Genomic DNA, 27,430 nt, shown 5'->3' with positions numbered 1-27,430 from the left:
AAGATGACTGGGTGTGGAGAGGAACAGGCAGGCACAGGTCTCCAGGCACCGCATGTGTTTCCTCTCTTGGCTCCCTAATGCTGTTTAATCCGGAGCGTAAAGTCCTATAGTGTCCAAGGGCGTAAGGTCATCAAGGGATCTCTGCCTTCCTCCCTGTCCCCTCTCCTGTGTCTCCTCTTGAAGCACATATTGAGATTTGAGAGGGTTTTGTTTCCACTTGACTTTTGTCCTAGTGGGAAGGAGAACACATGTTGGAGTTGTAATAGGGCTGTGAGGCTTCAGTATGGAGGGTTGGCTAAGGTGGACTGAGCATGGCAGCGTTAGTCCTCTCACTTAGCTGTCCTGTTCTACCACAAGATGTTAAAGTTCTTGGGTGTTTTAAGAGAGAGTATTTGGGATAATGGGATTCACATTGTCTTCTGGTTCCACTGTTGAGATATCCTCCCTCCCAGCAATACCCTCATTCCTTTCATTCTTTGTGTTCCTTTTCCTACCTTCCTCATTTGTGGGAATCTATGGAAGGCTTCCACCCCACTTGGGGGCTCATCACTTCTGTATTTTTTCTCATAATAAGGCTGTAATGAGCAGATCACTGATGGAGTTTTGCGAGTGTGGTCACTGTTGAAGAGATAGAGAATGTGCCCTTTGTTGCAAGGGCTTATTACTCAGGAGAAGGAGTCACTGTGAGTAAGGAAATATAATTACCTGGGATGGTTTGTATTTACCCAGGTAAAGGAGGGAGATAATCTTCCAGAGCAGTAGGGTTGTTATTTGATTGAGAAGGTGGTTGCTAAGTTTAGGGAAAGAGGGGGTAGGTAGAGAGAATTAGAGAAAGAAGGCAGTCAGAGGAGTGGAGAAATTACTCGTTTGGAGAGTAGCTGCTCACATATTAATAGCTCCACTGAGAAAACACACAAATTTGTGTACTTAGTTCTTGTGAGCCACTGGCAGGCACATAATCTATTAATAGTTAATTTTTATTAAAATATATATTTATTTGAAGGGCAGAGTGACAGAGATGGAGATACACACACACACACACATACACACACACACACACACTCAGAGAATGTTCCATTTCACTGGCTTGCTCTCCAAATGCCCACAACAGCCAGGTTTGAGACAAGCTGAACTCCATGTTTCTCCCACATCAATGATAGGGGCCCACACATCCGGGCTATCTTCCCCTGTCCTCCCAGGCTCATTAGCAGGAGCTGGAGCAGAAGCAGAGCAGCTGGTACTCACTCTGGCACTCTGATATGGCTAAATCTGCTGTATCACAATACTGGCCCCAATACTCATAAAAAATTATCCTAGGGGCCGGTGTTATGGTACAGTGGGTTAAGCTGCTGCTTGGGATGCTGACATGCTGGAGGGTAGCAAAAGATGGCCCAAGTACTTGGGTCCCTGTCACCCATGTTTGAGACCTGGACGGAGTTCTTTGCTCCTGGCTTTGGCTTGGCCCAGACGCAGCTGTTGGCAACCATTTGGGGGAATGAACCAGTGAGTGGAAGATCTCTATTTCTCTGTTGCTGTGTCTTCCAAAAAAAAATCTTTATTTTTTATTATTTTTTTTTTGACAGGCAGAGTGGACAGTGAGAGAGAGAGACAGAGAGAAAGGTCTTCCTTTGCCATTGGTTCACCCTCCAATGGCCGCCGCGGCCAGCACACTGTGGCCGGCGCACCACGCTGATCCGATGGCAGGAGCCAGGTACTTATCCTGGTCTCCCATGTGGTGCAGGGCCCAAGCACCTGGGCCATACCCCACTGCACTCCCTGGCCACAGCAGAGAGCTGGCCTGGAAGAGGGGCAACCGGGACAGAATCCGGCGCCCCGACCTGGACTAGAACCCCGTGTGCCGGCGCTGCAAGGTGGAGGATTAGCCTAGTGAGCCGCGGCGCCGGCCCCCAAAAAAATCTTAAAAATGTATCCTATAGTTTATTCGAAGTGATTATCATACTTACTATTTGATTTATTTAGTAATAGTTATTGTCAATAGTATTTCATATTTTAAAACACTTTACAATTATAAGGAAGTTTTTAAGTGTTATTTTGTTGAATTGTTCCAGTGGGTGACAAAGGACAGAACCTATATTTTTAGGGGAATGACGAGAGAACTTGAATACCTGGAAAATGCTATAATACTTTGTTTTAAGGGTTAGAGTGGTAGAGAGGGCATGAGCCTGAGCATGAACTAGGGAGGGTGTCTTGTGGATCAGTACAGTGAGGCATCTGACAGGAAAAGTAGCAAGATCGCTGTGCTTGCTGAGAGAAAGAAGGAACTTGGAACTGTCTTGACCAGGTCACTTGACCAAGTGAACAAGCAAGGACAGTAACAGTGCGAACATATGCAACATGCTTTCACATAGTCACTACCCTATAAATTAGATTTCAGTCACTTCATTCTTACAGATGAGGGGCTAATGACTTGCCCAAGGCCACACAGCTATTAAAGGTAAGGCCAGCATTGGCATCCAATCTAGTTCCAAGTCTAGAGGGCAAAGGAAAATCATGGTGCAGAGATAGGAATGACTTGTCCCGCCTTCGCCGTCCATCATTTTCTTGTCTCCTCCATCAGGAAGGTCCCTCTGTTCCTTTCCTTAACGGTTTCATGTGCTTCTGTTGACCTTTTTGTCTCGGGCCTCCCATCACTCCTTTTCATATCTGTTAACATTTGCGACCGACATTTATTGGATCTCCACGTATATCATACCCCATTTTGCTTTACAAAACAAATAGAAGGCAATGACACGAACTTTGGCTTGTTCCCCTGCATCTCGCTTTCTGTATGTCTAGGTCTGAATGAAGCACCTGGACTGTGGAGATGCAGTCGGAAATCGGAGGAAGGGGAGCATCAGGTTGCAGTCCCTCCCAGGGCCACTAGGGACCACCCTCCTCCGCACAGAAGCGCCGGCCAACGCAGCCTGACTCTGTTGCCGGTGCGCGCCCTCTGCTGATTGGTGCCCCCACAAAGAAGTCGCGCTTTGATTGGGCCGCTGTCAGGTGTCGCTGCCGGCAGGTTCGGCTGCGCAAGCGGAGGGAGGCGGGTGAGTGAGGGCCGGGGGCGGTGGGGGAGTGGCTGGGGGCTGGGGGCGGAATCGGAGGGGTGGGCTCGGTCGGTGCAGAACGCCTTCGAGTAGCTCCGGTGCGGGCAGCTTCAGAGAGAGGCCGGCGGAGAGGCCTCCATGTCGGCGTAGGGAGCGTGAGGCGGGGAAGGCGGGGGCTGGCAAAGGCTAGTGGAGTCGGGATGGAGGGCGGCGGTATTCGTGACCCGGAGCTGCGCGAGGAGAGGACTCTGGAGCGGGGCAGCGAGAGAACACAAGGGTGTGTAAGCGTCCGCTTGAGGCAGGTTGGGGGTGGGGTCCTGCCTGAGGAGGAAGGGTCTGGGTGGAGGCGACCCGCGTGAGGCGGCCAGGGAGCGGGGTGGGCTCGAGGAATGGGCTGAGAGAAGGCGCTGCAGGCAGTCTCTGTTGAGGGAGCGCTGATCGCTCGGGACGAAGGTGTTGCCAAGTGTGGTGACTCATGTGAGGGTTTGGAGGACTGTTGAATATTGGGGAACCGGTGAGTAGGAGGATTAGTTGGATTAATTGGATTAGCTGGTCAGTGATGGAGGGGGGTGTTGGCAGTCAGTGTTGGGAGTGGTTAGGGGAGTCAGCCGTTCTCGCAGATTGGGGAAGGAAGGCGGCGTGAGCTAGCCCAGCCTGAGACCGGGCAGCCCGCACGGTTGGTCGGGGTCAGGATGGGACTGTGTATGAAGGATTAAACTGTGCATTAAGGAGGAAGTGTCTGGCTGGAGGGACTGAGGAGGAGATAATGTCGGTGCCTGAGTTTCTGTGCGTTGAAAGTATCCCTGACTGGAATTGGAGTTGACTTTCCCCTTCACCATGGCCGGAGCCCTCCCACAGGTGCAAGGTGATTAAGGAAATTAGAGCACCACGCAGCCAGTTCTAAATGCTAAGGGATAAAGGCGTTGCACCGTTTCCCTTCCCTTCCAGCCCTTCTCGGGATCTGATTTTACGCAGGTGTAGCCGAGGCGCTGGCCTGCCTCCCTGCCCACCTGCCCTGCTGGAGGGACCTGGACAGTGGAGGGAATGTTGAGATTTCAGTCTGAGAATAGGCTGGAGCCTGCTGTTGCGAATGCCTATATCCTTTCTCCTGTCCTTTCTCCCTTCCTTGCATTACTGCTTCAGACCAGGCTAAGGCTGCCCTTTAGCCCAGTGTAAAGTCTGAAGTTTTCTTTTGCAATGCAGTTTGGGGGAGAGGGTCAAAGGGAAAGAACACAGAAAACAGGGGAGTGGCTCTGGGAACACAACATTAAACCCCAGCTTCTCCCAGAGGTGCATCTAAATAAATCCTGGCTTATTCCATAGCTATTTCTGTCAGGCTTCTATTTCTGCTTTGTTAACACTGAATTTAGACCTCCTTTTTAAAAAATTTTATCTCTCTTTAGCCCCATATTTGTGAACAGGTTCTTCTTCTTGTATTCTATTTGTCATCACCTGTTACAAAATTTCAAGAACATGACTGTACATTCAGCAGAAAACAGGGAGTTAGTAGAAAAAAGGACAATGGGTTCAGAGTCTTAGATATGAGAGAAAGCCCATGCTTCAGAGAACAGATAAAGAATGCAACAAAATTCTAATTGCTTAAATGATACAGGGACCTTGGGAATGCCACAAGTCCTAGAAATTGGGTCAGGTCCCCAAAAAGGAGTTCAGAGGAAAAGCTTGTTAGTAGGAGGGGGAGTGTGTGTGTGTGTGTGTGTGTGAAAGAGAGAGAGAGAGAGAGAGAGAGAGAGAGAGAGAGAGAGAGACCGACCGACCTGTAGTGCACCACTGTTAAACATACAGAATGTTGTGCCCTGTGGTGGTAGTTGAGCAATAGAGACGCAGATAATGAAGACTGGAAAGGTTGCGGTCTTTATAAAGGTCACGTATAACTTTCTCATCAAAACTGTGAATATCAGTTGTAATGGAAGCATTTGAAAATAGAGAGCATAATTATTGAAGACTACTTAAATAGTTGTCTCCATAAGACTAAATTAATTCGTTTACTTAAGGAGTTTGTGGCTTTTGTTAGAGTCATCTGCCAGTGTTTCTGGGAACTTTTGGAGACCATGGAAAATTGCTGATGTGTGACTCAATTTTATTTTTGGAAAATAATAACAGATACTTGTGTCCTTACAATTCCCTGTTAATGAATGCTGACCTTTAGTGTATTTGCTTCAGATATCTTAAAAAATTGAAATAAACACTATAGATACGGTTGCAAATTACTGTAGAATTCTCAGTTCCATTCTCCTTTCTCCTCAAGAGTAACCATTGTCAGGAATTTGATTTTCTCTCCAAATCTATATTTTTATACTTCTATTATTTACACAGTCATAATATTTGATTTTTTTTTACTTATACAAATACAGAAGCAGTTTTACTGAGTGTGTATTTCTGCAGTTTTTATTTGGGAAATACCCATTTATTATATATCACTTTGCTTCATTTTTTAGATTGCTGTTAGTCTGCCATTTCTGTATAGTACATCATTGTCATATTTATGCATTTGTCTACTTGTGACATGAGTTGCTATGAGTTTTTTTTTCCACTGTCAACAGTGAGTAAGAAGGTTAAGAAGATCCTTCTTCATGTCTTCTGATGTAGGAGTTTCTCTACAGCATTGTTTCTGCACGTTGGCACTGCTGACATTTTAGGCAGGATAGTTCTGTGTTGTAATGGAATATCCTGTGCTTTTTAGGATGTTTAACAGCGTTCCTAGCCTCTACTCACTAGATGCCAATAGCACCTTTCCAGTAAGGATAACCAAAAAGGTCTCCTGCCAAATGTCCCACATGCGTCAAAATTGCAACTGGTTGAAAACCACTGCCCTTAAAGAAAGAAAGAAGGAAAATTTAAAAAATAGAACAACAAAATAAAACAAAAAAAGAAAACCACTACTCTATAGATGTCTATATGCAGATGTGGAACTGCCAGCCTGTTCTGATTCAAGTTAAAGTCTTATGATATCCTTAACTGATGTGAATTTAGGCAGATTTTTTTTCCCCCACTGTAGTTCCTGGTGTGAAGGACATTGGCCTAGACCAGCACTGGCTGTGTAGTACCAGGGACAGTGGAGGGAATGTTGAGATTTCAGTCTGAGAATAGGCTGGGCCTGCTATTGGGAATGCCTATATCCTCAACCTCCCAACCACAACAGACCTCTTTCCTTGAACAGATTTTCCAAATGTGAGCATCTACCTTTTAAAGTAGAATGGGTGAAGGAGTAAGAGAAAGCACAGGGGATTTTAATGTGATCTAATGCTTAAAACAGATGGCACCCTCAATAAATGTTTTTTGTTAGTTAATCCTTCATAGGAATGAAGATGGCGTTTAAGGGAAAAGCAGCTGAGCTGTCTCATTCCTCTGTCCTTGAATTAAATCCTGGAGTTCCGCACTACTGTGGGGAGGCAGAGAAGGGTTAGGAACATTGTGAAATGCATCCAAAGGTTGAAATGTCACTCTAACCTTCTCTCCTGATAGGAATCAGCAGTAGCCTTCCTTGAAGAATTCCTTTCCCATTTGCTGTCTGGAGTTAACACTGTTTCCTGCTGCCAGAGTCGGGGATATGCCAGCACTGTAAGGCTTAATCTCCTGATTCTCTTACCAATATCTTGGTTTGGGTGGGGTGAGCAGGGAGGAATCTGGAGACCTTGATTTTCTCTCATATCTCTTTAGTCAATTCAAGTCACAGCCCATGTACCTCTTTTCTTGTTGATCCTTCTTCCTATAAATCTGTTTCCTGTTTCCTCTAGTACCTTTATGGTTCTCTCCTATTTTTTCATTCCCTTTACCCTGTCCATACCCACTGCCAAGGGTTTGGATTCTGTGCTGATGGGGTACCCTTTTCTGCAGAGCGGGATGAGTGGGTGCTCCGGCAGGGATGTGGTCGTTGATGGCCAGTGAAGGCGAGAGCACCACGGCCCATTTCTTCCTGGGAGCTGGAGATGAGGGGCTGGGCACCCGTGGAATAGGCATGAGGACGGAAGAGAGTGACAGCGAACTCCTTGAGGACGAGGAGGATGAAGTGGTAAGATCAGCAAAAAGGATGTAACTTGTTGGAGACCCTTGTCACAGACGGTTGAGATTTCATGGGATGGAGATACTTGTTAGTTCTTTCCAGATGCGCAGACTTCTTGTCAAAAATAGACCCTATCCTGGTTTAGGGGAGGGGCAGAAGAGACTGGTTAGATTGCCTCTTCTTGAAACTCCTACCCTATGCCCTCCTCCTATTGTCTCATAGCAACCGGCTTCCTGGCTCTTCTGCCTGAGCACATTTTTTACTCTGGAAATGCTCCTATTCTGTAGGTAATAGAATCCCTAGATGTGCCTTAACCCAGATCAATGTTAGGAGGCATCCATTATCCCACAGGTTCAAGTCCTGGGAAGAAATTGTGCTCTAAGGAGATGAAACAGTATTTTTTTTAAGCATCTCATTAAAACAAAAATTTTTTTTTTTTTTTTTTTTTTGGACAGGCAGAGTGCACAGTGAGAGACAGAAAGGTCTTCCTTTGCCGTTGGTTCACCCTCCAATGGCCGCCACGGCCGGCGCGCTGCGGCCGGCGCACTGCGCTGATCCGATGGCAGGAGCCAGGTGCTTTTCCTGGTCTCCCATGGGGTGCAGGGCCCAAGTACTTGGGCCATCCTCCACTACACTCCCGGGCCACAGCAGAGAGCTGGCCTGGAAGAGGAGCAACCGGGACAGAATCCGGTGCCCTGACCGGGACTAGAACCCGGTGTGCTGGCACCACAAGGCGGAGGATTAGCCTAGTGAGCCGCGGCGCCTGCCTCATTCAAATTTTTTTAAAATTTTACTTATTTATTTAAGATTATTTATTTGAAAGGCAGAGTTAGAGAAAGGCAGAGTCAGAGAGGGAAAGAGAGAGGTTTTCTATCTGTTGATTTGCTCCTCAAATGGCTGCCACAGCTGGAGCTGGGCTGATCCGAAGCTAGGAGCTTCTTCCGGGTTTCCCACACAGGTGCAGGTGCTCAAGGACTTGGGCCATCTTCTATTGCTTCCAGGCCATAGCAGAGAGCTGGCTTGGAAGAGGAGCAGCTGGGACTTCAACTGGAGTCCATATGGGGTGCTGGTACTGCAGGCGGCAGCTTTACCCACTACACCACAGTGCCTGCCCTGAAACAATATTTCTTGATGGGAGTGCTATATGAGGGTAGTTTCTGATTTCTTGATCACACTTCCTCTCTTTAGCCTCCTGAACCTCAGATCATCGTTGGCATTTGTGCCATGACCAAGAAATCCAAGTCCAAACCAATGACTCAAATCCTAGAGCGACTCTGCAGATTTGACTACCTGACTGTTATCATCCTGGGAGAAGATGTGATCCTCAATGAACCTGTGGAAAACTGGCCGTCCTGTCACTGCCTCATCTCTTTCCACTCCAAAGGTTGGGGTCTGAGAAGGAAAATAGGAAGGAGTGGTGGTGGGAATGCTGGCTTGGGAAATTAGGTTCTTACTGCCCTACTTCCTTAGTTAAGAGGCCATCAGTGCCTTCTAACACTCTAGAGAACAGTGCCCAGGGGTTTGCTTTCCCTACATATCATAAGAGTTGCCTGGGAATAGTTAAAGCCCACATCCTGTTATCAGGACAGCCCTCAGCCTCCTAGGCACTCTGACAGAACTGAGTCTCTGGAAAGACCTGAAAAATAATTTCTCTTTTACTTCTTCCTAATGAATATCCTAGACTGGGGAAGCTGGGCAGAAGGATTTGTGATGGGTTGGATGGGGAGGGGAGTTCAGTGGCAGCTATAGTATGTCTATCTCTTACTGATTTCTCACTGTATCTTTTTCACTCTGTTTCTTTGGTCTGTTTCCTTTCTCCATCCCAGGCTTTCCTCTGGACAAAGCTGTTGCTTACTCCAAGCTTCGAAACCCCTTTCTTATCAATGATTTGGCCATGCAGTATTACATCCAAGATAGGTATAGCTTTCTGTTGACCAGTGGGATGGGTGACCCTGAGATCATGCCTGTTTAGGAAACTCATTCTGGGAGGGCAGTCAAATAAATGCTCTTACTTTTTGTACTGTTCCCTACTGAGTTTTCTGCCCCAATATCTTCTGATCCCTGTACAAATGAACTCCCTAGCTTCTCCCCTTAGCCTCCCCATCCAGCCTCTCCCAGCTAATGTATTTGGGGGTGACAGGAGGGAGGTGTACCGGATCCTGCAAGAGGAAGGTATCGATCTGCCTCGATATGCTGTGCTCAATCGTGACCCTGCCCGGCCTGAGGGTGAGTATCTGACCTTGCCCAGCCTACCTTGCCTTGTCCTCTGTGACAACCCAGTTCTCCATCCTGAGGACACTAACTATGCACCACCTATCTGTGTGGGGCTCTGGTTATTGGATTGTGGCTAGGGTTGGAGCTATGGGTCTTTGGATGGAATTTTGAAACCATTATGAGGATAATTCAAACAGCTTGTATAAATGGGATTAAATGATTAGTTTATTTTGGCATAAAAGGAGTTTATTTGGACGACCAAGTGATCTTTAAAAAGTTCAAGAAAAAATTACGTTATGATAAAATTATGCACAGATTCAAATTTTGCACCAAATCTGTTTTTTGTTTTTGTTTTCTTTTTTTTTGATTAGAGACAGAGAGCTCCCAGTCTCCCTAAATGCCTGCAACAGCCAGAACAGGGCTAGACTGAAGCCAGGAACCAGGAACACAAGCCAGTTCTCCCATATGGTTGCAGGGACCTAAATACTTGAGCCATCACCTGCTGCCTCCTGGAATTTGCATTGACAAGCAACTGGAATTGGGAGCAAAGCTCTAGGAATCTAAATTTATCTTTTAATTAAAATTTTCATGAACTTTTTGAAGTTCCTTTATATACAGACATTGTCATCTATAAGTATATACCATGTACAGATATTTTCATATCTGTTACTATGATATATCACAAAAACTTGAGGACTATGGAGATTAAAACTCAGGGAAATCCAAGTTGGAAATATTCTGTTACCTCAGGCCCTACTACTTTTCAGAGTGTAACCTGATAGAAGGTGAAGACCAAGTAGAAGTCAATGGAGCTGTCTTTCCCAAGCCCTTTGTGGAGAAGCCAGTGAGTGCAGAGGACCACAATGTTTACATCTACTACCCCAGCTCAGCTGGAGGAGGAAGTCAGCGCCTCTTCCGTAAGGTGGGGAAAACTTTTGAGCATCTGGGGAATCAGAAAGGTAGAAAGACAAGGATAAGGTTGTTGGGAAGGAGGTTAGATAATTTGGGGACAGGATGGAGGGTTGAGGCAATATTTTTCTTTTCTTCCTTTTCCTCCTGAAGATTGGCAGCCGAAGCAGCGTTTACTCTCCTGAGAGCAGCGTCCGAAAGACAGGGTCGTACATCTATGAGGAGTTTATGCCAACAGATGGCACAGATGTCAAGGTTATGGTGGATGTAGGGATTAAGAGGATGTAAATGCATGGGTGGGAGTGGCTTGGTTGGGAAGCAAGTGGAAATGTATGGAAAGGATTCTAGAAAACAGAGTGAATGTAACTGGCTCTTATATTTGAGTGATAGCATGGGGAAGATGTAGACATTCACATTTTCACTATCAGAGCAAGGGAAAGGGGGTGACAAGGAAATGCTACAATGGGAAATTGTTTCTTGATGAGGACCAGATAATAACATTTGAGTCCCAAGAAGAAACCTTCATAGTGATCTGGCAGTGAGGCTCCATAAGAAAAATGTCAGGGATTTTGTTTTTGTTTTTGTTTTTGTTTTACTTACTCTGAAACTAGTCCACAGACCTAGTGCTCATGTTGTCTTCTTGTATACAGGGTGAGCTGTGGGCATACTCAGTGATGCTATGTACCTGCAGGTATATACAGTGGGGCCAGATTATGCCCATGCTGAAGCTAGAAAATCTCCAGCTTTGGATGGGAAGGTCGAGCGCGACAGTGAAGGGAAGGAGATTCGATACCCAGTCATGCTGACAGCCATGGAAAAGCTGGTGGCCAGGAAAGTCTGTGTAGCCTTTAAGGTAGGCAGAGACCCACGAGGAGCTGTGGAATGAGGGACAGAGTTGGGAGCAGGGTTCTGGGAAGAAAGAATGAATGTTTTATTCTTGTCTTGCCTCTTTCTCTCGTAGCAAACAGTTTGTGGATTTGACCTTCTTCGTGCCAATGGTCACTCCTTCGTATGTGATGTCAATGGCTTCAGTTTTGTCAAGAACTCAATGAAATACTATGATGACTGTGCCAAGATTTTAGGGTAAGAGACATAGTCGTCCAAACTGGGGAGAATGGGCCTAGAGGAGAGAGTTAAAATGTATTTACTTTAAATATTGTAAAAGCGATTTAGAAGGAAAAAAGAGAAAGGACTTCTTTCCCCCTTTGACTTTCCAATACCACATTCCTCAGAGATAATTACTGTTAACAGTTTTAGACATAGCATTGTCTTTTTTTGCCATGTACAAATAAACTATAATTACTTTGCTAAATGGGATCCTACTGTAGTACTATTCTGCAACTTGACTTAAAAAAAAACCATCATGTTGGGTGAGAATTTAGCCTACTGGTGAAGACACTTATGTCCCATAATGCAGTACCTGGATTTGGTACCTGACTCTGGTTCCTGACACCAGCTTCCTGCTAATGCAGACTCTGAGAACCAGTAGTGACTGCTCAAGAGATGGGATTCCTGCCACCCATGTAGGAGATCTGGATTGAATTCTCAGCTTCTGATTTTGACCCTGGCCCAGCCCCAGCCATTTTGGGCATTCTGGGAGTAAACCAGCACATGGGGAGTGTGCACTCTTTCTCTCACTCACTTTCTGTCAAAGAAATAAAACATTTTTTAAATCATCTTGAAATGTTTAAACCATTCAAAAATATGTAAGGAATGATGAATATGGTGAACATCCATATATTTATCTTCTAGCTTAGGAAATATTTTTATAATAAACATTTTAAAATTTTTATTTATTGTTTTTAAGACTTACTTATTTGAAAGGCAGAGGCAGAGAGAGATAGAGGTCTTCCATCTGCTGTTTCACTCCCCAGATGGCCAAATGGCAGGAGCTAGGTCAATTCAAAGCCAGGAGCCAGGAGCTTCTTCCAGATCTCCCATGCAGGTACAGGGGCCCAGAGACTTGGACCATTCTCTACTGCCCTCCCAGGCCATAGCAGAGAGCTGGATCAGAAGTGGAACAGCTGGGACTAGAAACGGCGCCCACATGGGATGCCGCGCTTCAGGTCAGGGCGTTAACCCACTGCGCCACAGCGCCAGCCCCTCATTCATTTTCACATTTCTCTTTTTTCTCCTAGGAACACCATAATGCGGGAGCTTGCCCCACAGTTCCAGATCCCATGGTCCATCCCCACAGAGGCTGAGGACATTCCCATTGTCCCTACCACATCTGGCACTATGTAAGCAAAAGTTAAAAAATCCAGAGTGTCCTACTTAATACACTTGGAATTCCTTTAGCCAGACTAATGGTTATTTCTTGACCCCGCACTGACTAGTGGCACCTGAGTCTCTTCTAAATAGTCTCCTTAGCTCTACCTGTATTCCTAATCTCAGATCCCTTTTCCTCTGTTCTTTGACATGTCAAGTAGGATGCGATAATGGGAGATGGGGAGGGGCTCTGATAACATTTCCCATCTTAGGATGGAACTTCGTTGTGTTATTGCAATTATTCGTCATGGGGATCGTACTCCCAAGCAGAAGATGAAGATGGAGGTGACACATCCAAGGTAGGAAGAGTGTTCTAGTTTAGAGACACGTTTTTTGAGTACGATGGGTGAGGGAAACTCCCAGAAGCTTTAACTGTCTGATTGCACACTGAAACTTCTTACTTCTTCAGGTTTTTTACTCTATTTGAAAAACATGGTGGATACAAGACAGGGAAATTAAAACTCAAGAGACCTGAGCAGCTTCAGGTAAGGTAGAGACTCTAGCCTGGAGTTGAATTTTCTGAAAAAGATAGTGTATGGGATTGGGGCCTTGATGAGGGAGAGACTGACTAGGATGAAAGGGTAACTTGGCCTTCATCATGGGTTCCTTATTATTTCCTCTAGGAGGTGCTGGACATCACAAGGCTGCTGTTAGCTGAACTAGAGCAAGAACCAGGTGGTGAGATCGAGGAGAAGACTGGAAAGCTAGAACAGCTGAAGTCTGTGTTGGAGATGTGAGAAAGGGGATAGCAAAAGGGAGCCAATGACCATGAGGAATTGGGGTGCTGGGGCAGAGAGCAAACTGTGACTTTCTCCTGCAGGTATGGTCACTTCTCAGGTATCAACCGGAAGGTGCAGTTGACGTATTACCCTCATGGAGTAAAAGCTTCTAATGAGGGGCAAGGTAAGATACAGTCTCCCTTTCTATTACCACCCAGATCTCTTGTAGATCCAGTTGCATGTCAAGGGGCCTGCTCCGGCTAATTATTCTCAGCTCATTCTCAATAGTAGAGAATGGGGCCGGATACTAGCCAAAACTTCTTCACGTTGGCACATGAAAGATGGCTACTCCCCCAGATGACCTTTCTGTTCTCCTCAGAAGACCTAACATTTAGATGTTCCCACTGTTTTCTTATTCCCTCAGATCCACAGGAGGAGGCTCTGGCCCCAACTTTACTGCTGGTGCTGAAGTGGGGTGGAGAACTGACGCCTGATGGCCGTGTGCAGGCTGAGGAGCTGGGACGAGCTTTTCGCTGCATGTACCCTGGAGGACAGGGTGAGTATCTTGGAGGTGTAGATATCAAGCAGGGCTAGAAAAAGATGATTATTGAATAAGTTAGGGGACATGAAGGGACAGAGGCAATGAAGGGAAGTTAGAGGGGAAATGAGGGTTCTTCCTTCCATGTTGGTATTTATAGCAATCTGTTCCTTTGCTCCCTAGGTGACTATGCTGGCTTCCCAGGCTGTGGGCTGCTTCGTCTTCACAGCACATTCCGCCACGACCTCAAGATCTATGCCTCAGATGAAGGCCGTGTCCAGATGACTGCTGCTGCCTTTGCCAAGGTGCATACTACAGTTTTTCCACAGGCCCGGCTTCCATTAGGTAGATAAACAGAGTTTAGAGAACCGTTGGAAAGTTTCAGGGTGTTGATGTGCCAACATGAAGAAGTTTTGGCTAGTATCCAGCCCCATTCTCTACTGTTGATAATGAGCTGAGAATAATTAGCCAGAACAGGCCCTTGACATGCAACTGGATCTTCAAGCCAGCTCCCATTGCATCTCTGGACCATTTAGGCCTAGGAGGCCTGGCCTGGAGAGGCACCTGATGGAATTTGTGCTTCCTCATCAGGGTCTTTTAGCTCTAGAAGGGGAACTGACTCCTATTTTGGTACAAATGGTGAAGAGTGCCAACATGAATGGGCTCCTAGACAGCGATGGTGATTCCCTGAGCAGCTGCCAGCACCGCGTGAAAGCTCGGCTACACCATATTTTGCAGCAGGATGCAACCTTTGGCCCTGAGGACTATGATCAGGTCAGGCTCATCCTATCTGTGCTCCAAATTTCCTGAATCCTAAATTCCTAGAATTCTAAATAATAGTGACCAGTAATAGTAGTACTAACTGCATGCCAGACATTGTTTTAAGTATTTTACATATCTTATCTCATTTAATCCTTATAGTAACCCTTTGAGATAAATACAGGTCCATAATCTTTTATCCATAATTTCAAAAAATAGGGATTTTTAGAGGTGTGGTATCAAGACTTATTTGGCAGCCGAAACTGACATGAGCTGTCAAGACTATTTATAATCCTTATTTATCCCACTTAGTGTAAATAATCATATGTTTTGCTTCTAAATATTAATGTTTGGTTATGTCTTAGGCCCTGCTTGGAGGTATTATGTATTATGATATGAGCACTATATTAACTTCTAAAGTTAAAAAAAAATCAATTCCAAATGCAACTGAGCCCAAGGATTTTGAATAAAAGAATGTTTCAGTTATCTGTTGTATAAAAAACTAGTCTAAAACTTAGTAACTTAGGGGCCAGTGCTGTGACATAGCAGGTAAATTTGCTGCTTGTGGCACTGTCATCCCACTTGGGTGCTGATTTGAGACCTAGCTGCTCCCCTTCAGATCCAGCTCCCTGCTAATGCACATGGGAAAGCAGCAGGAGATGGCCCAAGTGTTTGGGCCCCTATATTCACATGGGAGACTTGGAAGAAGCTTCTGGCTCCTGGCTTTGGAATGGCCCAGCTCTGGCTGTTGAGGCCATTTTGGGAGTGAACCAGTGGATGGAAGACCTCTCTCTTTGTCTCTCTATCTCTCTATAACTGCCTTTCAAGTAAACAAATCTTCAAACAAACGACAATAAAAAAAAAAAAAAAAACCTTAGCAACTTAATACAACAACCATTTTATTGTCTCTCACAGTACCGGACTCAGCTGGTTTTGCTTGGGGTTTCTCCTAAAATTGCAGACAGATGTCTGAGACTGGAACCATCTGGAAGTTTGGAAGTTTGATGGGGATTCGGGGATGGCTGGCTCTCCCTATAATCTCAGAACATCTCCTCTCCACATGTTTTCTTCATGTGGTTTCTGTAGCCTGGTAGCTGGACTTATTAAATGGTAGCTTAAGACTCCCCAAAAGCAGAAGCTTCTCAGCTTTCTTGAAGTCCAGGCCCAGATTCAGCACAATATAGCTTTGTTTTGTTTTACTGCTGAAGTGCTCATGCTCACAGAGCCAAAGGAGATAAAGAATTAATTACTGTCATTAATCCACCATGAGGAATGTAGACTTGTGCTTTTCTCTCATTTTACGCATGAGGAAACCTAGGCACTGAAGAATTTGTGCTGTTTTTCCCTGGTCATCCAGCCTGCATGAACCCAGTGAATTTACCTTCAGAGCTCAGGCTGTTATGCACTGTAGTCTACTGCCTCACAGTGTTAGTCACAGTGGAGACCATTAACCCACATGGTCATCCTTCTTCATATGTGTCTAGGCCATGATTCACCAGGCAGTGTTTTCTACTATCCCATTTCTCATTTCTGACTGGTTCTTTTAAAAAAATATTTTTTATTTTTTATTTTATTTTTTTTAAAGATTAATTTTATTTATGTGAAAGAGTTACAGAGAGAGGCAGAGACAGAGAGAGAGGTCTTCCATCTGATGGTTCACTTCCAAGATGGCCGCAACGGCCGGAGCTGCACCGATCTGAAGCCAGGAGCCAGGAGCTTCTTCCGGGTCTCCCACATGGGTGCAGGGGCCCAAGGACCTGGGCCATCCTCTACTGCTATCTCAGGCCATAGCAGAGAGCTGGATTGGAAGAGGAGCAGAACTGGCGCCCATATGGGATGCCGGTGCGTTAGGCCAGGGCGTTAACCCGCTGTGCTACAGCACCGGCCCCAAAATGTTTATTTTTTAAACTTTGGTACCACTGTAACCATTTTAAAGTGGATAGTTCTGTGTTATTAAGTGTACTCACATTGCTGTGTTCGCATTTCTGATAGTTTTTTTTTTTTTTAAGGATTTATTTATTTATTTGAAAGTCAGAGTTACACAGAAGGAGAGGCAGAGAGGGAGGGAGGGAGAGAGGGCGGGTGGGCAGGCGGGCTTCCATCCAATGGTTCACTCCCCAGTTGGCAGCAACGACCAGAGCTGCGCCAATCCAAAGCCAGGAGCTTCTTCCGGGTCTCCCAGCTGAGTGCAGGGGCCCAAGGACTTGGGCCATCTTCTACTGCTTTCCCAGACCATAGCAGAGAACTGGATGGAAAATGGAGCAGTCGGTACTTGAACTGGTGCCCATATGAGATGCTGGCACTGCAGGTGGCGGCTTTACCTGTTATGCCACAGCACTGGCCCCCTGATAGCTTCTTCTTTTTTTTTTTTTTTTTTTTTTTTGACAGGCAGAGTGGACAGTGAGAGAGAGAGACAGACAGAAAGGTCTTCCTTTGCCGTTGGTTCACCCTCCAATGGCCACTGCGGCTGGCGCGCTGCGGCCGGTGCACCGCACTGATCCGATGGCAGGAGCCAGGTACTTATCCTGGTCTCCCATGAGGTGCAGGGCCCAAGCACTTAGGCCATCCTCCACTGCCTTCCCGGGTCACAACAGAGAGCTGGCCTGAAAGAGGGGCAACCGGGAAAGAATCCGGTGCCCCGACTGGGACTAGAACCCGGTGTGCCGGCGCCGCCAGGTGGAGGATTAGCCTATTGAGCCGCGGCGCTGGCCCTGATAGCTCTTAAATATGCTAAGTAACTGAGCACATTGCTTAGGAAATAAGATTTACTTTATTCTCCTTTAAATATGACTTGATAAGGTATGAAACCTTGCCACCTTATTTTCCAACCCATTGCTCAATGTCAAATCCAAAAATCCAAGGCAACTTTCCCTTGCTTCCATTTGCTAGCAAGAATGGAGCTTGTGAAAACTTAGGTAGAATCATGTATTCCACCCACAATCTTCTTTCTCCCTCCTTACTCCCCAATGACTGTGACTTAACTAAAGGCTTGAGTTGGAACCAAGTCCAACTCAACCTCTACCCCAGGTCTAGACAGGATGTTAGCTTTAGTATCTGCTCATGAAAACATTCTATGGAGATCTTGGTTTAATCTTTATCCCCCAGTATTTTCTGCATGTATTCTAAAGGCTTCAAGAAAAGAACTTAGGTATGTTTTATTCTCTCTGGACTTCAAAGCTATTAAGATTGACTCCTGGTAGATGACCATGTACAGGAGCAGCCTTCTCATCTGGAGGCCCTAAAATTACTGGAATGCTTGTTGGAGTGAGTCAATAAGCAGATCTGTGTGGCAGACATCTCTTTGTAGTAAGCTCACAGGAATCTGAGGAGTCTGTCTTGCTTTTCATCTCTCTATTCCCCCACACAGCTGGCTCCCACTGGAAGCACTTCCCTGATCAACTCCATGACCGTCATCCAGAATCCTGTGAGGGTCTGTGATCAGGTATTTGCCCTGATTGAAAACCTCACCCACCAGATCCGGGAACGGATGCAGGACCCCAAGTCTGTAGGTGAGTGTGAATCCTCCTGTTCCTTTCAACATCTGTGGGATGAGTTGCTTTCTAAGGCTTGCTTGTGTCTTCTCCCGAGTGTCTGACACCAAGCACCCTCATCCCCTGCTTCTACTTCTGAATCATCAGGAACTTCCGTTAGAGGTAAAATCTGGCTCTGACTTGTTGCCTTCCTTCCAGACCTGCAGCTGTACCACAGCGAGACACTAGAGCTTATGCTACAGCGTTGGAGCAAGTTGGAACGTGACTTCCGACAGAAGAGTGGGCGCTATGATATCAGTAAGATCCCTGACATCTATGACTGTGTCAAGTATGACGTGCAGCACAATGGGAGCCTGGGACTTCAAGGCACAGCAGAGTTGCTCCGTCTCTCTAAGGCATTGGCTGATGTGGTCATCCCCCAGGTGTGTCTCATAGGTGATCCAGCCTGGGGATATGGCATTGAGGAAGGAAGGAGAGAAAAGGTAGAAAGAAGAGATGATTTGGGAATCAGGGGAAGGAAACTTAGAGAAGGAATGGTTGAGTTACTACAGTTCACAAGGTCTACTCTGGTCCTGGCTAAGTACAGGAGTAACTGAGGAGCTACCTGGAGAGGGACTGTGGCAGATGTGAAGGAAACCATAGACCTGAGGTGAAGACAGGCATGATCTTGGGCCTGGGAGTGTGAGGCAAGAGGAGAACAAGATTCACTGAGGTGCTTATTCCTGGCCTATGGCCCCTAGGAGTACGGGATCAGTCGGGAGGAGAAACTGGAAATTGCCGTGGGCTTCTGTCTTCCTCTGTTGCGGAAGATACTACTTGACCTGCAGAGAACCCACGAGGATGAGTCTGTCAACAAGCTGCATCCCCTGTGAGGGAGGGCTGGGAGGGGTGCTGGATGGAGGGAGGGGTGTGTCAGGGAGTCCTGGGGGAAAGAAGGTGGGGAACCAAGGACAGCAGGAATCCTGGGATGGAAAGGAGAGGTCTCTGAGGGGGGAGGAGGGAGCTTGGGAAGGGTGGGGAGAGGACGACCTGACCGTGTGAGTGATTGAGCTGTCACCTCAGGTACTCCCGAGGAGTGCTCTCCCCAGGCCGCCACGTTCGAACACGTCTCTATTTCACCAGTGAGAGCCACGTCCACTCCCTGCTCAGTGTCTTCCGTTACGGGGGACTTCTTGATGTAAGGATCCTCCTTCCTCTAGCCTGTGAACACCTCCCCTGGCGTTCTTTTCCTCTCCTCACGCTTGTTCCTTACTGCAAGCTTCCTGTCTTCTCCTTGGCTCCCTCCCCCTTCGCTGACTCCTCTGGCCTTAGGCCTTGGCCTACCTCCTTCTGTGTTTGGCAGGAGACCCAGGATGCCCAATGGCAGCGAGCTTTGGCTTATCTTAGTGCCATCTCAGAACTCAACTACATGACTCAGATTGTCATCATGCTTTATGAAGACAACACTCGGGTGAGTAGCTAACAGTGTGGGAGGAAGAAGGGGCCCCTCATTTTTACCTTTATTAAAAAGGAGCAAAAATTTTTTTTGGGATATATTTATTTATTTGAAAGACAGAGAAGGGCAGAGGCAGAGAGAGAGGGGTCTTCCATCTGCTGGTTCACTCCTCAAATGGCTGCAACAGTCGGAGCTGGTCCAGTCTGAAGCCAGGAGCTTCTTCTGGGTCTCCCATGCGGGTGCAGGGGCCCAAGGACTTGGGCCATCTTCCACTGTTTTCCCAGGCCATTGCAGAGAACTGGATCAGAAGAGGAGCAGCTAGGATTTGAACTGGCACCCACATGGGATGCTGGCACTGCAAGCGACGGCTTTACCCACTACGTCACAGCACTGGCCCCTAAAAACTTCTTTGCTTTAGAATTTGTAGAATCCAGCTAGGTGAGACACCTAGGCACAGCATGACACAGAGCATCCAGAGATTTCTTCTGGAACAAAGACTGTGTTCTGAGATGGTGTTGAGTCAGAGAGAGAACCTCAAACACCACTATAGCATTAAGGCAAGTATAGAATTTAGGACAGTTATGAGTCTTTTTTTTTTTTCCCTCAAACGTGGTTGTACATATACTCTCTGCAAAAAGCCTCACAAAGGCATCTTTTTTTTTCTTTAATCAAATGTTTATTCTGAAATTGTGATACCTCAATTATATTAACTAACCAGTAGTTTCTTTAATTAGACCCTGCTTTGAAGGTTAAGATTTTTAGAGTAATGGAAAAGGAGCTAGGACAATTCTTGCTTTCAAGTAAAATTGTGACTGAGCAGAAAATTAGCCAGACATCTTGGTGCAAAGGTACTCCAAGTACTGAGGGATTCTGATGACTTCCACGTCACTGGGATCCAGCAGAAGGAAAGTTTTAGAAGATTCACCTAAGAAGCTCTACCAAAGAAACAAAACAAGCACACCAAAGACAGTCTTCTATTACACTCCAGCATCCTGGCATAGCAACTTTTTGCATATTTGTTTTCAATCTTTTACAATTCTCATGAGTGATGACAAAGGCATATTTAACTGTGCTGCACTGTGCACCATAAGCAAAGCGGAACTACTGTGGGAGATGGAAGGGAGGGGCTGTAGAACTGGAATGGCAAAAGTCATGTGCAGTGGTGAATCACACATAGTGGGAGGTGAGGGAGTGAGGATCCTAAAACAAACTCTGGTTGAGAGGAAACTGTGACGGATCAGTCCCAGAATGGAGCAAGACACTACAACCTCAGTCCCAGCTTTCCTGGGAGGGTATACCCTCTCGAACTCCTCTCTCTTGCCCCTGCTTAGTCTTCCACCGCCATGTCCAGCTTATCCTAACTGCCCCTTCATCTGCTGCTGCCACATAGGATCCCCTGTCAGAGGAACGGTTCCATGTGGAGCTGCACTTCAGCCCTGGAGTGAAAGGTGTGGAGGAAGAAGGCAGTGCCCCGACTGGCTGTGGCTTCCGTCCTGCCTCTTCTGAGGTGGGTCCCAGTGCTGGGATTGGGGACTGAAGGACTTGGGAACCAAGCTGGGAAACAGTGCAGGGAGGTATAAAGGGCATAATTCCTCTTCGCTTTGCCTGTTATTGAACAGAATGAGGAAATGAAAGCAGACCAAGGTAGCATAGAGAACTTGTGCTCAGGCAAGACACCAGATGAGCCGGACCGGGCATCGCAGATTTCACCGCAGCCTCCCGAGGGCCCTGGCCTCCCGAGGAGATCGCCCCTCACTCGTAACCGAAAAGCCGGCTCCATGGAGGTAATGGGAAGGGCTGGGGGAAAGACAGAGGAGTGGAAATGCTCTTGGGATGAAATCCGTGTTTCCTCTGCGTCCCCTTGCCAGGGGAGTTCTTGACACCTGAAACAGTCCTCCCACCCCTGTTTTACTTGATCTGTTTCACAGCTGCTTCCTCTAGAGCTGCTTTAAAGTGGTTGCTGCTCTGAGATTGCCGAGTTTGCAGTGAGGGTACCTGAGAGGGAAGGGTTATGAGAGCTGAGACTGAGGAGGAGGTGCCTGGATGAGTTTGAAAAGGCAGGTGTTAAAAAGGAAATAGAGTATAACAACATGAACTCTGGGGCAAAAATCCCAGCCTGATGCTTAGAAGCTGAGTGACCTTGCCTAGGTCACTTAACCTCTCTATGCCTCAATTTTTTTTTTCCTCCTGTGAAATAAAACCATCTTGCAGAGACTCCATAAGCAAGCACTTTAATAGCAACATAATCTGTTTTAAAGACCAGGCCCTTTTCATCTGTTTGTTGCCTTGGATAAAAATTACAGCTCAGACAGAAGCAAATACCTGACATTTCACTCCCTATAGAGTTATCTATGCCATCATTTCAGAGAGGAAATCAGTCTGGAGGGCTGCCTGGCTTGCTGTTGTCCTGAAGAGGAGGTTTATGTGCCAGAACCTGTGTTCCACGGTCCCTGAAGTTTGTCTCTGGTTGTGGTTCTAATTCTCCAGTCTAGAGGAAGGAACTGTTACTCATCCTACATGTGTCCAGCTGATTGTCCTGGGGCTTTTGTTTTTGGTCTTTTTCCCAGAGAGATGTTTGCTTCTTTTCCCCAATGACACTGATGCCATGATTTATCCTTGTCTGATTTGGATCCTGCTCTGACCCAGTAAATCTTTTTGCTTGGCTCTGAACCAGGTCTCTATCTTAGCGGAATTAGTTTTCTCATTTCAGTGATACCTTAGAATAAGCTGTAACTAACTTTTCCAGGTTTAGCCAGAGGTTTAAAGTTCAGGCTTGGGAGAAAGCGGAGAAGACAAATTACGTACAGTCTTCTGTGGACCCCTCCTGTACTTCTTGATTATTGTAGTGGCTAGATGGAGTTTCTTTCGGTGAGATATACATTATTTCCCCATTGAGGTATATGTGTAACTTGATGTACTCTAGTACTTATGGGAAATAGATCAAATGGACAGAATGCCATATAATCAGCCGTCAGCCAGCTGCTCCTCCATGTCTGCCTTTCCCTTTGGCACAATCTGCTCGTCTCCCCATCACTGCCGTGCTTGACTCCCTTTTTCCTTGCTGTGTAAGCAGTCAGGAAACAGGCAGAGGGGAGCTCTCTTTGTCCTCTCTCACAGTTGAGGAGACTGACTGCTTTGTTTCAGACCTACAGGACGCTTCCTGTTGTAATCACACTTCTTCCTTTCAGTTACTAGTGCTGTGTGGACCCTGGCTCTTCCAGGGTGATGCTGCCCTAGCATGTTCTCTGCAGCTTTGCAAGGAAGTCTCTCTCTTCTGTGGTCATCCAGTTTTGTGATGTTAATGCTTCCTTCCCCTGATATACAAGTGTAGGCTTTGGACAGTCTTATCCTTAACAATAACACCCTTTCTCCCTTCCCTTCTTCTTTCAATCATCTCGTGTTTTTGGAGTGTTTTAGATGACAAAACCTGTGACCTTCACAGCAGCTATGCCCTGGCTGGTCATTCTCTCTTGCCCTATAGCTAGCTCTGCCCTATAGGCACTGGGGCTTTTGGGAGCCTGGAGTTAAAGCAGCCATGACTGGCTTTCTACCCGGTGTGATTGCAGGTCATGAACATGCAGTGCACAGGGAACCTGGACCTCATCCCCTTGCGGGGACGGCGCCGCCGGAGGTCAGGAGACCTCCCCCGGTCTTCCCCAGCCATCGGCCTTCAGCCCCGGGCTGTGTCCACCACTCACCTGGCGTCCTGCACACAGGTGTCCCTCCCTACCTTGCCTCCCTTTCCTGCCTCTGTCTACCTTTTGGGATCTAGGGACTCGGAACACTTTCTAGGTGGGATGTGTATATATTGGGGGCTGTGCGATTAGAACCCCATGGGCATTTTAAGAAATCTGTCTTATGTGCCCAGGAGTGAGCTATTGGAGGGGAGGGCTTGTTGTTTTAGATAAGAAACAGAATGGTTGCAGTAGCCACAGCTGTCCAATGGAAAGAAGAGAGGGTGGCCAGGTTTTATTATTGTTGGCTGAGCCATTGTGATGAGCTTTCTGAATCCTGGGGAGGAGTGGGTAAGATCAAGGACCCCTGCTCACCTGAGAATCAGGATGGTTGAACAATGATTTCTCAGATTTGGGATGGGAAGACTGGGGACAGGTGTCTTGGAAATAGAAGTGTCTTCTAGTAAAGAAGGATTTCCCTCTGCAAAGTCCACTCTAGTCCCTTTTCATTTTCTCTCACCCCTAAAAAAAAATCTTTGGTTCTTTCACTTTCTGATGCTGCTTGGCTTTATAGGGGCAGGAATTCAGGACCTAGGTTTAAACGTCTGGGTTGGAGGGGCCACGTGATAACACAGACTCTTTTTCTGCAGGTGCTTTCTGAGACTTCATCCTCCAGGCCTGGTGGCTATCGGCTCTTCTCATCCTCACGGCCACCAACAGAGATGAAGCAGAGTGGCCTAGGTATGGATTTCCAGTGCCTCTCAACTGTTGGTGGAAGGGGTTGTCTGTCTGTTCTTCAGAGTTTTGTTGGGGGAAACCTTTGTCATGGGTGTTGGTGCCATCCAGTCAGTGGAATTGTCAGGTGGGGGTAGGGAGGATGAAGTAAGAGAGGCTAGTTAGGTGTGAACTTGAATCTCAGATGATTGTTTCCATTCCAGGAAGGTGTTTATCTCTTCATTTTCTACACCAACCCCCATATTCCTTGCCGAATGGTATTTTTCTGGCTTTCCCTCTTATTCCTTATCTGTCCCTCCAGTCTAGCCCAGACCTTAAGGGGCCATGGAGACTCTGAACCTTCAGAGTTATCAGAGACAGAGCTATTGAGGTACTTGTGACCCCATAAATGTCATATTCCCTATTTGGAGAACTTGTGCCTTGTCTTCCTCTGAAACCTGTGTTTTTCACATCCCTTCCCTGACCCCTGCTACCTTCATCCCCCTCCTCCCTCCTGTCCTAATCCTGTAACTTTTCCTCCTTTCCTTCCAGAAAATTGAGGAACAAGTCTGAGACTGGAGTAGAGACAGATTTCTCTCAGGACCTTAAAAGAATGTCTCTTGATTTTTTGATCCCTAGAGAGGGGTAGAGAGTATCATTCAACCTTTTTTTTTTTTTTAAGTTATTTTTTTATTTAAGAGGCAGAGAGATGGATAGATAGAGCTCCCACCTACTGGTTCACTCCCTACATGCCCACAATGGCCAGAGCAAAACCAGGAGCCAGGAATTCCTCCCAGTTTTCCCATGAGGTGGCAGGGATTCAACAGCTTGAACTATCACCTGCTTCTTCCCAGGGACCACATTAGCTGGACTCAAACCCAGGTACTCTGTATGAGATTACAGCCATCTTAGCCTCTAAGCCAAATACCTGCCCTCAAGCTTTTCTAAGAACGCAGACTACAACAAGGACCAAGCCTCAGGAACTATTATGTTTCTTGGGAGGGCAAAGGGATCTTTGGGAGGGGCTGTCTCTGAACACAGTACCTTGTAAACCAGTACATAGAACTGGAGGTCAAACATGATTGTATGGGTCTAGACTTGGTCTCCTGGGTCTTTCTATCATGTCCTATTAGTCTGTTTTGCTCCTCTTATTTTTCTGTTATCTTTGTCCTTGGTACCCAGTTTCTTGGCCCTCAAAATAGTCAGCAATTGGAGCTTCAAAAGAGAGAAAGATTTTGGTAACTTACTGGGCTAATTTTGTAAGTCAGTTGCCTCATAGATCCCTGAAATGAGGTAGATTGTTTGGGGCATGAAACATAAATAATAAATATGTATATCTATGTTATGGACTTCTTTTTCCAAAAGCCCCAGTAAAGAATATGTTTCAGAGAGGCTGCAAAAAGGTGTGCCTGGCCTACTTAAGTGGGAGTGATGTCAAGAATAAAGCAGAGTTATGGACATGGGACTGGTTGACAGATGGTGGTGGTAAAGTAGAGACCACCCTCTAAGATGATTTGAAGACTGGGCAGCGTAGAGATGGAACGGCTGTGCCAGGGAATTATTCAGAGGAGGAAGTAAATGTAGAACAGAGCTTGGGGTGGTCTGGGATGCAGCCAGCAAGTTTAGCTTCCCTGAAGAAAAGCAGACATATTTAGCGACCCCTGTTACTCTCTGGAACTCCATTCCACAGGCTCTTTGAGCATGAAGGGTAGGGAAATTGCTGCACAGAAGAGAGGTCCTGAATTCCATGATGGGTATAGTCAGTCACCTGAGCCTCCTGACTTCTTTAGTGACCCAGAAATCCTGGGACCTCTGAAACTGTGGCCCTTTCTTGGTGGACTCAAAGGAAACCAGCCTCCTCTCCACTCCATCCATCCCCTTGCGAATGTTAAGACTGAGCCAAATTCAGGGTCTTGGCTAAGATGAATTCCGAATTACAGGGCAAATCCCAAGATTCTGGGTATCATTTGTTTCGTCCTGACTGCTCTGTCCTGTAGGCTGTCCTAGGAGAAAGGACAATGGAGTCCTGATCCTCTGCTAGTAGATCAGATATGGAGGACAGTGACTGGCCTGATATATTTTCTTCAGAGATTCTTCAAGTTTTATTTACCCTACAGATTGGCGGTAGTGCTCTCTACTTTCTTTGAATTTGTGTGGGGGTGGTCTCTGGTTTTGATCACAGGGATTATAAGACAATAAATGTTTGGGAGCAGAAAAAAACATGCCTTTTTTTTTTTCTGTTTCCTGCTTTTCTTCTTAGTCGGGTGCTCAGCACACGATAGGCACGCTCTGCATATCATCAGCTGACTCTTCATGCGCCTTTCAATTTGTATCTATCTTGACTTCAGAAATTGCTGTTTCCTCCTAGGAAATTCTTTTTTTTTTTTCCCTCACTGAATACACTTGATCCTCAGAGCCAGGAGACCTGGATTATAAACCAGTTCCTAGCAAATTCTGTGACCTTGACCAAGGAGATCCCTTTTGGATCTCGGTTTCTTCATCAGTAAAGTGAGAAGGTTGAACTGGATGATCTCTGAGTCCCTCCCAGCTTTAAAAATGCAACAAGTCTCGTACTTTCATTTTTGGGAAAGGTAAACTGATGTGAAGGGAGGGGGGATGTTGGATGAAGAACTTAGGAAGAGTTCAGAGGGTGCCAGCTGAGTGTTCAAAACCCAGTCTCCAGTATCAGTCATAGCCCTTGCCTCTCAAAACCACAAGGGATTAGATTGCTGGGTTTCTCAAATCCTGCGTTAGGGGAAAGGGTGCTGAAGTAGAGAGGTCTACCTTTTCTTTTAGTATTTCTAAGAGCCAGCTAGAGAGTATAGTCTATGGCTTTGAATGCCCTAATATGACTAACCTTATTTGTAGTGGCCTCTTTGTCTCTGCCATGTAGATCTTTAGGAGAATCCCAGTGTGGCTATGGACAGTAGTGAAAGCTCTGTGTGTTTCTGTGGTGGAGTGGCTCCATGGTGGTTGCTTGGAATGTTTGTGTGTGTGTGTCTTGATGTTGTCATGTACAGTTGTGTGTACTGTGTGCAGCTTTGCGTGGCTACTAATGCACTCCCGGCCTTGCAGGCTCACAGTGCACAGGGCTGTTCAGCACCACAGTGCTGGGTGGCTCCTCCAGCGCACCGAATCTTCAGGACTACGCCCGCAGCCATGGCAAAAAGCTACCACCTGCCAGTTTGAAACACCGAGATGGTATGTGGGTGGACTTTCGGGGGGCAACTCTTGTCTTCACTTGTCTCCCAGCAAGGACATAGTTGCACAATTATTCATGCTTAAGATGGCACTGACATGGGCCTGATAACAAGTTGTCTTCATCATTAATAGATGGGAGAAGGAACCAGGACCCCTTCCACCCTCCATTTGCATTCCCTCTCACCATACGAATACTACTTATTTATGCTTCTTCCCTTCATAATCTCCCACATACAGCCCTGCTGCATTTATTAGTCCTCTTTCCTGGATCCTGGCCTGTAGGAGTAAGGACTGAGGAGGATGATCCATGGTCAGGAAGAATGCAGTGGAACCTTGATTAAAACTTGGGAAATCATGTTCAGGAAAGGGGAAGGTGCTGAGCTCAGGCAGAAAGGGTGATGTAGAGAGAGATTGGAGGAAGGGCTGAAAATTGCACCAAG

General features: G+C 46.4%; 1 protein-coding gene across 50 annotated transcripts in view; it reads left to right on the top strand.

Moving 5' to 3' along the window:
• The first annotated feature begins 2,915 nt into the window (after positions 1-2,915).
• The window catches only part of PPIP5K1 (diphosphoinositol pentakisphosphate kinase 1), a 57,778-nt gene continuing 33,263 nt past the window's right edge, over positions 2,916-27,430 (top strand). For 6 of the 50 annotated variants that reach the window (XM_089310200.1, XM_089310195.1, XM_089310186.1 and 3 more), the window contains exons 1-28: positions 2,916-3,047; positions 6,531-6,626; positions 6,903-7,077; positions 8,257-8,452; positions 8,895-8,985; positions 9,209-9,294; positions 10,050-10,204; positions 10,345-10,446; positions 10,883-11,044; positions 11,153-11,274; positions 12,330-12,431; positions 12,672-12,758; positions 12,869-12,944; positions 13,083-13,192; positions 13,280-13,362; positions 13,603-13,734; positions 13,900-14,021; positions 14,308-14,490; positions 17,843-17,984; positions 18,165-18,388; positions 18,707-18,834; positions 19,029-19,143; positions 19,309-19,416; positions 20,792-20,908; positions 21,021-21,185; positions 22,968-23,117; positions 23,726-23,816; positions 26,865-26,990. In XM_089310200.1, coding sequence (XP_089166326.1) covers positions 6,931-7,077; positions 8,257-8,452; positions 8,895-8,985; positions 9,209-9,294; positions 10,050-10,204; positions 10,345-10,446; positions 10,883-11,044; positions 11,153-11,274; positions 12,330-12,431; positions 12,672-12,758; positions 12,869-12,944; positions 13,083-13,192; positions 13,280-13,362; positions 13,603-13,734; positions 13,900-14,021; positions 14,308-14,490; positions 17,843-17,984; positions 18,165-18,388; positions 18,707-18,834; positions 19,029-19,143; positions 19,309-19,416; positions 20,792-20,908; positions 21,021-21,185; positions 22,968-23,117; positions 23,726-23,816; positions 26,865-26,990 — 3,322 coding nt within the window. In that variant the 5' untranslated portion in view covers positions 2,916-3,047; positions 6,531-6,626; positions 6,903-6,930. Of the gene's footprint in view, positions 3,325-6,530; positions 6,627-6,902; positions 7,078-8,256; positions 8,453-8,894; positions 8,986-9,208; positions 9,295-10,049; positions 10,205-10,344; positions 10,447-10,841; positions 11,045-11,152; positions 11,275-12,329; positions 12,432-12,671; positions 12,759-12,868; positions 12,945-13,082; positions 13,193-13,279; positions 13,363-13,602; positions 13,735-13,899; positions 14,022-14,307; positions 14,491-17,842; positions 17,985-18,164; positions 18,389-18,706; positions 18,839-19,028; positions 19,144-19,308; positions 19,417-20,791; positions 20,909-21,020; positions 21,186-22,967; positions 23,118-23,725; positions 23,817-26,864; positions 26,991-27,430 lie in introns of those variants that run through there. The other 44 variants (XM_070054099.2, XM_051822451.3, XM_089310185.1 and 41 more) reach the window with 21 other exon arrangements.

This window comes from Oryctolagus cuniculus, chromosome 12 (assembly GCF_051225735.1).
Source record: "Oryctolagus cuniculus isolate XC-2025 breed Fujian yellow rabbit chromosome 12, ASM5122573v1, whole genome shotgun sequence".
Lineage (NCBI taxonomy): Eukaryota > Metazoa > Chordata > Mammalia > Lagomorpha > Leporidae > Oryctolagus > Oryctolagus cuniculus.
Note: the sequence above shows the minus strand (reverse complement) of the source record. Positions and strands in the feature narration are given on the sequence as shown.